We start from the raw sequence: 12,839 nt of genomic DNA on the forward strand, positions 1-12,839 counted from the left end.
CATTACACCATCAGTAGGCTTCTCTCTATAGGCATTACACCATTGTAGAAGGCCTTCTCTCTATAGTCATTACACCGTCAGGAGAAGGCCTTCTCTCTATAGTCATTACACCGTCAGGAGAAGGCTTTCTCTCTATAGTCATTACACCGTCAGTAGGCTTCTCTCTATAGTCATGACACCGTCAGTAGAAGGCCTTCTCTCTAAAGTCATTACACCGTCAGTAGAAGGCCTTCTCTCTATAGTCATTACACCATCAGTAGGCTTCTCTCTATAGGCATTACACCGTCAGTAGAAGGCCTTCTCTCTATAGTCATTACACTGTCAGGAGAAGGCCTTCTCTCTATAGACATTACAACCGTCAGGAGAAGGCCTTCTCTCTATAGTCATTACACCGTCAGGAGAAGGCCTTCTCTCTATAGTCATTACACCGTCAGTAGAAGGCCTTCTCTCTATAGTCATTACACCATCAGTAGGCTTCTCTCTATAGGCATTACACCGTCAGGAGAAGGCCTTCTCTCTATAGCCATTACACCGTCAGTAGAAGGTCTTCTCTCTATAGTCATTACACCGTCAGTAGAAGGCCTTCTCTCTATAGTCATTACACCGTCAGGAGAAAGCCTTCTCTCTATAGACATTACACCATTGTAGAAGGCCTTCTCTCTATAGTCATTACACCATCAGTAGAAGGCCTCTCTATAGTCATTACACTGTCAGTAGAAGGCCTTCTCTCTATAGTTATTACACCGTCAGTAGAAGGCCTTCTCTCTATAGTCATTACACCGTCAGTAGAAGTCCTTCTCTCTATAGTCATTGCACCATCAGTAGAAGGCCTTCTCTCTATAGTCATTACACCGTCAGTAGAAGGCCTTCTCTCTATAGACATTACACCATTGTAGAAGGCCTTCTCTCTATAGGCATTACACCGTCAGGAGAAGGCCTTCTCTCTATAGGCATTACACCATTGTAGAAGGCCTTCTCTCTATAGGCATTACACCGTCAGGAGAAGGCCTTCTCTCTATAGGCATTACACCGTCAGGAGAAGGCCTTCTCTCTATAGTCATTACACCGTCAGGAGAAGGCTTTCTCTCTATAGTCATTACACCGTCAGTAGAAGGTCTTCTCTCTATAGTCATTACACCGTCAGGAGAAGGTCTTCTCTCTATAGTCATTACACCGTCAGTAGAAGGCCTTCTCTCTATAGTCATTACACCGTCAGTAGAAGGCCTTCTCTCTATAGACATTACACCATCAGTAGAAGGTCTTCTCTCTATAGTCATTACACCATTGTAGAAGGCCTTCTCTCTATAGACATTACACCGTCAGTAGAAGTCCTTCTCTCTATAGTCATTACACCGCCAGGAGAAGGCTTTCTCTCTATAGTCATTACACCATCAGTAGGCTTCTGTCTATAGTCCTTACACCGTCAGGAGAAGGCCTTCTCTCTATATACATTACACCGTCAGTAGGCTTCTCTCTATAGTCATTACACCGTCAGTAGGCTTCTCTCTATAGTCATGACACCGTCAGTAGAAGGCCTTCTCTCTAAAGTCATTACACCGTCAGTAGAAGGCCTTCTCTCTAAAGTCATTACACCGTCAGTAGAAGGCCTTCTCTCTATAGTCATTACACCATCAGTAGGCTTCTCTCTATAGGCATTACACCGTCAGTAGAAGGCCTTCTCTCTATAGTCATTACACCATCAGTAGGCTTCTCTCTATAGGCATTACACCATTGTAGAAGGCCTTCTCTCTATAGTCATTACACCGTCAGGAGAAGGCCTTCTCTCTATAGGCATTACACCGTCAGTAGAAGGCTTTCTCTCTATAGCCATTACACCGTCAGTAGAAGGTCTTCTCTCTATAGTCATTACACCGTCAGTAGAAGGCCTTCGCTCTCTAGTCATTGCACCATCAGTAGAAGGCCTTCTCTCTATAGTCATTACACCGTCAGTAGAAGGCCTTCTCTCTATAGACATTACACCATTGTAGAAGGCCTTCTCTCTATAGTCATTACACCGTCAGGAGAAGGCTTTCTCTCTATAGTCATTACACCGTCAGTAGAAGGTCTTCTCTCTATAGTCATTACACCGTCAGGAGAAGGCCTTCTCTCTATAGTCATTACACCGTCAGGAGAAGGCTTTCTCTCTATAGTCACTACACCGTCAGTAGGCTTCTCTCTATAGTCATGACACCGTCAGTAGAAGGCCTTCTCTCTAAAGTCATTACACCGTCAGTAGAAGGCCTTCTCTCTATAGTCATTACACCATCAGTAGGCTTCTCTCTATAGGCATTACACCGTCAGTAGAAGGCCTTCTCTCTATAGTCATTACACCATCAGTAGGCTTCTCTCTATAGGCATTACACCATTGTAGAAGGCCTTCTCTCTATAGTCATTACACCGTCAGGAGAAGGCTTTCTCTCTATAGTCATTACACCGTCAGTAGGCTTCTCTCTATAGTCATGACACCGTCAGTAGAAGGCCTTCTCTCTAAAGTCATTACACCGTCAGTAGAAGGCCTTCTCTCTAAAGTCATTACACCGTCAGTAGAAGGCCTTCTCTCTATAGTCATTACACCATCAGTAGGCTTCTCTCTATAGGCATTACACCGTCAGTAGAAGGCCTTCTCTCTATAGTCATTACACCATCAGTAGGCTTCTCTCTATAGGCATTACACCATTGTAGAAGGCCTTCTCTCTATAGTCATTACACCATCAGTAGAAGGTCTCTCTATAGTCATTACACTGTCAGTAGAAAGTCTTCTCTCTATAGTCATTACACCGTCAGTAGAAGGATTTCCCTCTCTAGTCATTGCACCGTCAGTAGAAGGCCTTCTCTCTCTAGTCATTACACCGTCAGTAGAAGGCCTTCTCTCTCTAGTCATTACACCGTCAGTAGAAGGCCTTCTCTCTCTAGTCATTACACCGTCAGTAGAATGACTTCCCTCTATAGTCATTACACCGTCAGTAGAAGGCCTTCTCTCTCTAGTCATTACACCGTCAGTAGAAGGCCTTCGCTCTCTAGTCATTACACCGTCAGTAGAATGTCTTCTCTCTATAGTCATTACACCATTGTAGAAGGCCTTCTCTCTATAGACATTACACCGTCAGTAGAAGTCCTTCTCTCTATAGTCATTACACCGCCAGGAGAAGGCTTTCTCTCTATAGTCATTACACCATCAGTAGGCTTCTGTCTATAGTCCTTACACCGTCAGGAGAAGGCCTTCTCTCTATATACATTACACCGTCAGTAGGCTTCTCTCTATAGTCATTACACCGTCAGTAGGCTTCTCTCTATAGTCATGACACCGTCAGTAGAAGGCCTTCTCTCTAAAGTCATTACACCGTCAGTAGAAGGCCTTCTCTCTAAAGTCATTACACCGTCAGTAGAAGGCCTTCTCTCTATAGTCATTACACCATCAGTAGGCTTCTCTCTATAGGCATTACACCGTCAGTAGAAGGCCTTCTCTCTATAGTCATTACACCATCAGTAGGCTTCTCTCTATAGGCATTACACCATTGTAGAAGGCCTTCTCTCTATAGTCATTACACCGTCAGGAGAAGGCCTTCTCTCTATAGGCATTACACCGTCAGTAGAAGGTCTTCTCTCTATAGTCATTACACCGTCAGTAGAAGGCCTTCGCTCTCTAGTCATTGCACCATCAGTAGAAGGCCTTCTCTCTATAGTCATTACACCGTCAGTAGAAGGCCTTCTCTCTATAGACATTACACCATTGTAGAAGGCCTTCTCTCTATAGGCATTACACCGTCAGGAGAAGGCCTTCTCTCTATAGGCATTACACCATTGTAGAAGGCCTTCTCTCTATAGGCATTACACCGTCAGGAGAAGGCCTTCTCTCTATAGGCATTACACCGTCAGGAGAAGGCCTTCTCTCTATAGGCATTACACCGTCAGTAGAAGCCCTTCTCTCTAAAGTCATTACACCGTCAGTAGAAGGCCTTCTCTCTAAAGTCATTACACCGTCAGTAGAAGGCCTTCTCTCTATAGTCATTACACCATCAGTAGGCTTCTCTCTATAGGCATTACACCGTCAGTAGAAGGCCTTCTCTCTATAGTCATTACACCATCAGTAGGCTTCTCTCTATAGGCATTACACCATTGTAGAAGGCCTTCTCTCTATAGTCATTACACCATCAGTAGAAGGTCTCTCTATAGTCATTACACTGTCAGTAGAAGGTCTTCTCTCTATAGTCATTACACCGTCAGTAGAAGGATTTCCCTCTCTAGTCATTACACCGTCAGTAGAAGGCCTTCTCTCTCTAGTCATTACACCGTCAGTAGAAGGCCTTCTCTCTCTAGTCATTACACCGTCAGTAGAAGGCCTTCTCTCTCTAGTCATTACACCGTCAGTAGAATGACTTCCCTCTATAGTCATTACACCGTCAGTAGAAGGCCTTCTCTCTCTAGTCATTACACCGTCAGTAGAAGGCCTTCGCTCTCTAGTCATTACACCGTCAGTAGAAGGCCTTCTCTCTCTAGTCATTACACCGTCAGTAGAAGGCCTTCTCTCTCTAGTCATTACACCGTCAGTAGAATGTCTTCTCTCTATAGTCATTACACCATTGTAGAAGGCCTTCTCTCTATAGACATTACACCGTCAGTAGAAGTCCTTCTCTCTATAGTCATTACACCGCCAGGAGAAGGCTTTCTCTCTATAGTCATTACACCATCAGTAGGCTTCTGTCTATAGTCCTTACACCGTCAGGAGAAGGCCTTCTCTCTAAAGTCATTACACCGTCAGTAGAAGGCCTTCTCTCTAAAGTCATTACACCGTCAGTAGAAGGCCTTCTCTCTATAGTCATTACACCATCAGTAGGCTTCTCTCTATAGGCATTACACCGTCAGTAGAAGGCCTTCTCTCTATAGTCATTACACCATCAGTAGGCTTCTCTCTATAGGCATTACACCATTGTAGAAGGCCTTCTCTCTATAGGCATTACACCGTCAGTAGAAGGCTTTCTCTCTATAGCCATTACACCGTCAGTAGAAGGTCTTCTCTCTATAGTCATTACACCGTCAGTAGAAGGCCTTCGCTCTCTAGTCATTGCGCCATCAGTAGAAGGCCTTCTCTCTATAGTCATTACACCGTCAGTAGAAGGCCTTCTCTCTATAGACATTACACCATTGTAGAAGGCCTTCTCTCTATAGGCATTACACCGTCAGGAGAAGGCCTTCTCTCTATAGGCATTACACCATTGTAGAAGGCCTTCTCTCAATAGGCATTACACCGTCAGGAGAAGGCCTTCTCTCTATAGGCATTACACCGTCAGGAGAAGGCCTTCTCTCTATAGTCATTACACCGTCAGGAGAAGGCTTTCTCTCTATAGTCATTACACCGTCAGTAGAAGGTCTTCTCTCTATAGTCATTACACCGTCAGGAGAAGGCCTTCTCTCTATAGTCATTACACCGTCAGGAGAAGGCTTTCTCTCTATAGTCATTACACCGTCAGTAGGCTTCTCTCTATAGTCATGACACCGTCAGTAGAAGGCCTTCTCTCTAAAGTCATTACACCGTCAGTAGAAGGCCTTCTCTCTATAGTCATTACACCATCAGTAGGCTTCTCTCTATAGGCATTACACCGTCAGTAGAAGGCCTTCTCTCTATAGTCATTACACCATCAGTAGGCTTCTCTCTATAGGCATTACACCATTGTAGAAGGCCTTCTCTCTATAGTCATTACACCGTCAGGAGAAGGCTTTCTCTCTATAGTCATTACACCGTCAGTAGGCTTCTCTCTATAGTCATGACACCGTCAGTAGAAGGCCTTCTCTCTAAAGTCATTACACCGTCAGTAGAAGGCCTTCTCTCTAAAGTCATTACACCGTCAGTAGAAGGCCTTCTCTCTATAGTCATTACACCATCAGTAGGCTTCTCTCTATAGGCATTACACCGTCAGTAGAAGGCCTTCTCTCTATAGTCATTACACCATCAGTAGGCTTCTCTCTATAGGCATTACACCATTGTAGAAGGCCTTCTCTCTATAGTCATTACACCATCAGTAGAAGGTCTCTCTATAGTCATTACACTGTCAGTAGAAGGCCTTCTCTCTATAGTCATTACACCATCAGTAGAAGGTCTCTCTATAGTCATTACACTGTCAGTAGAAGGTCTTCTCTCTATAGTCATTACACCGTCAGTAGAAGGATTTCCCTCTCTAGTCATTACACCGTCAGTAGAAGGCCTTCTCTCTCTAGTCATTACACCGTCAGTAGAAGGCCTTCTCTCTCTAGTCATTACACCGTCAGTAGAAGGCCTTCTCTCTCTAGTCATTACACCGTCAGTAGAAGGCCTTCGCTCTCTAGTCATTACACCGTCAGTAGAAGGCCTTCTCTCTCTAGTCATTACACCGTCAGTAGAAGGCCTTCTCTCTCTAGTCATTACACCGTCAGTAGAATGCCTTCTCTCTCTAGTCATTACACCGTCAGTAGAAGGCCTCCTCTCTCTAGTCATTACACCGTCAGTAGAAGGCCTTCTCTCTCTAGTCATTACACCGTCAGTAGGCTTCTCTCTCTAGTCATTACACCGTCAGTAGAAGGCCTTCTCTCTCTAGTCATTACACCGTCAGTAGAAGGACTTCCCTCTATAGTCATTACACCGTCAGTAGAAGGCCTTCTCTCTCTAGTCATTACACCGTCAGTAGAAGGCCTTCCCTCTATATCCAATGGCATGTGAAATGACAATGCAGTGTGCTTTAAATGCTATAGAAGTAAAAATAAATCTACGTCAGGCCTCAAACAGTTTGGGATCAACAGAGCCGTGACGACTGGGGGAGACAAATGCAATGTTTTTACATGTAACCAATCATGTTGAAGTCTTGCTTCATACATTACCTGGACACAGCAAGGTAGAACATTCCCAGAGACATGAGGGAGATGCATATGTGGAAGGAGACTCCAACTGCTCCGTACTCCTTAAACACCTTCTTCAGCTGCTGGGCCTTGCTAGGTTTGTCCTCTTCGGGCTCCGGTACCTTGGGCTCCTCAGGGACCTTGGCTGAGGCTTCTTTTGGAGTCTGGTCCTGGTCAGGTCAGAGAGAAAGAGCGCTTTTATAAAAAAATTATCCTTTAATTAAAAACTCGGGAACGTGACATTGAGATTGACTCTTTTTAAAGTGTGCCCTGGTCAAGGAATAGCAACACTGGTTCCACATATAAAATAGTCATAGAAAGTTTCCATAGTCTTTGTATTAGTTGAGACTCAATGAACATTTTGAAAACGGACTACGATGTGTCAGCCTCAGCCGACGAGTCAGCAGAAAATAAACAGAAGCAGATACAATCAAATGTACTGTGCATTCAGAAAGTATTCAGACCCCTTGACTTTGTCCACATTTTGTTATGTTACTGCCTTAATGTAAAATGTATTATTTTTCTCTCTTTTCCTAATCAAAATACACACACACACAACCCCATTTGCAAATTTATTTAAAAAAATACAAAAAATGAAATATCACATTTACATATGTATTCAGACCCTTTACTCAGTACTTTGTTGAAGCACGTTTGGCAGCGATTACAGCCTCAAGTCTTCATGGGTATGACGCTACAAGCTTGGCACACCTGTATTTGGGGAGTTCCTCCCATTCTTCTCTACAGATCCTCTCAAGCTCTGTCAGGTTGGATGGGGAATGTCGCTGCACAGCTATTTTCAGGTCTTCAGAGATGTTTGATCAGGTTCAAGTCCGGGCTCAGGAAGGTCCCCAAGAACACAGTGGCCTCCATCTTTCTTAAATGGAACAAATTGGAACCACCAAGACTCTGCCAAACTGAGCAATTGGAGGAGAAGGGCCTTGGTCAGGGAGGTGGCCAAGAACCCGATGGTCACTCTGACAGAGCTCCAGAGTTCCTCTGTGGAGATGGGAGAACCTTCCAGAAGGACAACTATCTCGGGCAGCATTCCACCAATCAGGCCTTTATGGTAGAGTGGCCAGACGGAAGCCACTCCTCAGTAAAAGGCACATGACAACCTGCTTGGAGTTTGCCAAAAGGCACCTAAAGACTCAGACCATGAGAAACAAGATTGTCTGGTCTGATGAAACCAAGATTTAATTATTTGGCCTGAATGTCAAGTCTGGAGGAAACTTGGCACCTCCCTACGGTGAAGCATGGTGGTGGCAGGATCATGCTGTGGGGATGTATTTCAGCAGGAGGGACTGGGAGACTAGTCAGGATCGAGGGAAAGATGAACGGAGCAAAGTACAGAGAGATCCTTGATGAAAACCTGCTACAGAGCACTCTGGACCTCAGGCTGGAGCGAAGGTTCACCTTCCAACAGGACAACGACCCTAAGCTCACAGCCAAGACAACGCAGGCGGGGCTTCGGGAAAAGTCTCTGAATGTCCTTGAGTGGCCCAGCCAGAGCCCGGACTTGAACATCTCTGGAGAGATCTGAAAATAGCTGTGCAGCGACACTCCCCATCCAACCTGACAGAGCTTGAGAGGATCTGCAGAGAAGAATGGGAGAAACTCCCCAAATACAGGTGTGCCAAGCTTGATGCGTCATACCCATGAAGACTTGAGGCTGTAATCACTGCCAAAGGTGCTTCAACAAATTACTGAGTAAAGGGTCTGAATACTTATGTAAGTCTATTTATTTATTATAATTTTTTTGACAAATTTGCAATTGTTTCTAAAAAAAAAAGCTGTTTTTGCTTAGTCATTATGGGGTAGTATGTGTAGATTTGGGGGGGGGGGGGACAATTTTAATACATTTTAGAATCAGGCTGTAATGTAACAAACTGTGGAAAAAGTCAAGGGGTCTGAATACTTTCTGAATGCACTGTACGTAGCCTAAGTGTCTCGGCACGCAGGGGAAGTAGTACATGGACTAGCTGCTCTTCAGGCTACAGTAAAAAAACAACACAGCATTATAATAGAAGGCTCTGGAGAAGTCATACTGCAACGGACTCCAATAGATAAGTAATGTTATATGACCAATAGAAATCTAGAAGCGGCTGCCACAGCAGAGCAGGAAATAACTAGGCACAGCCCGCTTCACCCTCACTGTAATTTTAGAAATATATATTTTTAACAATCGGTCATTCGAATCTCCCTGCTAAAAATGTCCTCTAAGCAGGTTTCAACTGAACACTAAAATGTCCTCTAAGCAGGTTTCAACTGAACACTAAAATGTCCTCTAAGCAGTTTTCAACTGAACACTAAAATAGCCACATGGTTCTGTCCCTTTCCCTCCTCTTGTTGTTTTTCTATTTGACCCAAACAACACGGGGTGAGGCCAGGCTAGTGCAGTGACGCACCACAAGCTTCTCCAACAATAGACAAAAGGCCACAGAGGCAGAGAGAAGGACAGACACGGACTGCTTTCCAAGCCAGAGAGGAACAGAGCAGAGCAGGCAGGGAGCAGCCGTGGGAAGGTCATGTGAGTGAGTGGTATAGGGAGTATTGCCAGGGAGGCAACAAGAACAGAGGGACTGTGTGTGTGTGATAACAGCTTTTGAGAGGATGCAGACGGCAGACAAACACACAGCACCACCCTAACCCGGCCCAGCCCGCCACCCTCACTAGCACATCTGCTACTTTGAATGAGAGGGCCGAGGACAAACATACCAGCATTAGTTAAGCTCTCTTACGTCATGAACTTCAAGCAGAATGTTGCTGTGTTATAGGTGTTAGAAATCATGAAAATTAGGCCTATACGTTGCAGGGTCTTCCAGCTAAAGAACAAGTCTTTACCATGGACCTCACAGCAGTCCTACTAACAGAACAGTATGTCTATTCCCATCTGTCCACAGACAGTTTTTCCTTTATAATGATGACTCGGGACCTTGTCTCAATGTTCCTGCTGTTTTCAGAACAAACCAGTTATAGAGGAAAGGGGAAATGATTATGATTTATTAAAATAAGAATATACTCGATTTTTCCCTAGAGTCCATCCCATCCTCAATGTATTTATTACAGACTCATAATAGACGAGTAGAGCTTGACTGAAGCGGTAGCCTATGGGTGCGTTCGTAAATTCGCTCAGGCTATCTACTCCGATTTCAGAGCTCTCTCGTCTGAGTACCAGAGCGCAGAATAACTGATGAATTTACGAACGCTCGTTTAATATGGCCGGTGTCAGTAAACGTCGGGGGGGGGGGAAAACGTTATTAAATTGTTGCCAGCAGCACAGTTACAAACGATCTGGGTAACATGAAAACAGCCTAACCAGCTCTACTAGGGCGAGTAAAATGGTCAGAGTGAGGTGTTCTCTCATTTGTGTCTGAAAGTAGCTAGCTAACTTTAGCCAGTTAGCTTGGGTGTTGGACTGGCGTTTTAAGGTCAGACGCTCGGAACCACCCAACTCCTCCGCCAGACCTTCCAGTGTGCGCTCTGAACCCCCCGAGAGAGAAACACTCTGAATTAACGAACGACCAGAGCACACCAGAACATTGGAGAAGGGAAATAGAAGCAGGACAGTGTGGTACTGTGAAATGAAGATAAATAACAAGTTATACATCATCCAGAGTAGTTTTAAGTTTCCTGATAGTTGTATCCGATAATTGCCTATAGCCTTTTGTACACCAAGCTACCTATAGCTAGCTATAAAGTACAACCCCACAGAGACAGCATTAGGCCGATTCTGTCCCTTCTGATTCACACGTCTGACATCACGTGAACAGAGCTGTGTCCGCGTCATGTTACTTGCATAACATAGCTGCAATGTACAGGACTGACTTTATAATGTGGAGTAGGCCAATTACTTGTAACAAACTAGTATTGCAATCCTTTTAGAAATGTAATTACTGTGTCATTTATCAAAACAACAGGCAGAGAACCAGCAACTGTTGACTCGACACTAAACCCTGCGCGAGTTCAGGGTCGTATTGTTTGGTATAGCTAAGTGGGGCATGATTGCTGGTCAAACATGGTTCAATTCGGTGACACGGAGGTTAAACAAATACCATTCAAAGTTGAACATTTACCCGTTTGAAGACAGCGGTCGAGTCTTCCAGGCCTTTTGGCGCGGCAGCAACAGAAGATAGATCCCTCATTTGCACCGTCGATGTGGGACAGAAGCGATGCTTGCAGACCTTCGCGCCAGACGTAAACAAAACAGTTTCAAGTCCATCTATATGTCGTTTCTGTCTGTTTTGGCCTCCATTCGTCCGATGTAGCGGTAAGCTAGTGTTACAATATGTAGGGCTGAAAATAGTTTTGTTGGAGAAATTAAAAGCGAACAGGGTTACTCGAGGTAATTGTTCCCGATGTGTGATTATGAAACGAACCGAGTCCCAGTTTTTGATGGAAAACATGTCCTTCTCCCTCTTTTCTCGCTTTCCATCAGGCGAAAGTGCAGAATCATCCCGGCCACCACCACGGACATATCCACAAAACGCTCGGGAGCGATGTAATGTATGGCTGTTACGCAACGGCCAGGTAATGTCAGCTGGTCTGTTTGCTTTAAGTTGCGCCGCTGCCCTGGTCTTGGAGTTTAAACCCAGCTCCAAAGCCGTCGCCGACAGCCTCGCTCCACGACACAAAAACATGCTTCCCGTCGCAAAAACTACACACAAAGCCCGGTCTATAAAGCGGATGAATTAAAATAACAATTAACATTAGACGAAGAAGCTAATAAAGGTTTACAAGAATAGCGTAGACATTAATAGCAGGTTGATAGCTATCAACACGCTGTCCTCATCTCGCTCTGCTGATTAGAGTGAGACAACCAATGAGGACATTCACTGTTCCACCAATAACGAGCCCGTTTGTAAGGAGAAAAAACCTTAAAGTTACAACAATACATGTAACCTACATTATACCCTATGTAGTTGCGCACTCACTGATCTTTGCAATAGTGACATGGAGCCTAATATTATGCGTAGGCTAGATCAAAATGGAATGTAGGCTACATTACGGCTATGTATTTACCATAATTATGCACATTTAACTATGTTTGGAAGCAGACAATAGACCATTTATAAACTGTAATTTTAAACCAATATGTGACCAATATCAACAACAAATGCTATGTTTGCCACTACATTTAATCAGCCCTCTCCTCTCTCCCTGTTTAGCACAGTATGACATCCTCCATGTCTAACATCATGGAGGATGTCAAATATTTCCCCGTGCTATACAGGTGTAATATGAAGCTCCAGCCAGTCATACTAATGATAGCTCTGCCTCGTCTTGGACTGAAGGAAGTTAGATATTGAATAACCTAAAAGGGGGTGGCTCAGTTAGTTAAAGGACCATACTATTATAATGTTCACTCTTACTGTTATAAACATATTCACCCCTACTGTCGTTCTATAGTTTAGAGAAAATACCAGTATTATTCCATAACAATTGTTACCTCATGTTTCATGCTCTATCCTGTAGCCTGCCCTGTAGCCTACCAACTGAATTTTATTTTATCTCGAGCAGATACTAATTGTGTCGATACAGATAAGGTTATCCACATGATCAGTTACACTATGGATGAGTGGAGGCTGTTGCTGAGCAACTGCATTTCTGCCTTTGCAGTATGTCATGCATGTCCTTGCTGTGTGTGTATTTTGAATTTGTGGAAGTGTGTCAGTATAGTATTGTTGCATGTCTGCATGGTGGGTGGAAGTCCAAAAGTCAGTCTGTCTTTCTTTCACAGGAAGTGGATGCATGCATGGTTAAACCACATGACAAACAAGTCTTAAACGTAACTTTCTCACCTAGTTAGCTCGTAGATTATGATTTGAATACCGGTATGAAACGCTTTCTGTTACTGAATGTAAAACTCACTATGCTCTCTTTTACAACCTCGTTGTAGCAATCTGCCTCAGGAATTTACACAGTTAGTGTGAGTGCTGGCAAGCAGCCATTCAAAATAACCTATTGCTCGG

General features: G+C 44.2%; 1 protein-coding gene across 1 annotated transcript in view; it reads right to left on the bottom strand.

Moving 5' to 3' along the window:
- Positions 1 to 11,752, bottom strand: part of fam210b (family with sequence similarity 210 member B) — a 46,553-nt gene extending 34,801 nt beyond the window's left edge. The window contains exons 1-2 of the mRNA XM_071366568.1: positions 10,944 to 11,752; positions 6,850 to 7,037 (exon numbers count right to left, since the gene is read on the bottom strand). Coding sequence (XP_071222669.1) covers positions 6,850 to 7,037; positions 10,944 to 11,507 — 752 coding nt within the window. The 5' untranslated portion in view covers positions 11,508 to 11,752. The remainder of the gene's footprint in view (positions 1 to 6,849; positions 7,038 to 10,943) is intronic.
- Positions 11,753 to 12,839: the final 1,087 nt, after the last annotated feature.

The sequence above is a fragment of the Salvelinus alpinus genome, chromosome 2 (genome assembly GCF_045679555.1).
Source record: "Salvelinus alpinus chromosome 2, SLU_Salpinus.1, whole genome shotgun sequence".
Lineage (NCBI taxonomy): Eukaryota > Metazoa > Chordata > Actinopteri > Salmoniformes > Salmonidae > Salvelinus > Salvelinus alpinus.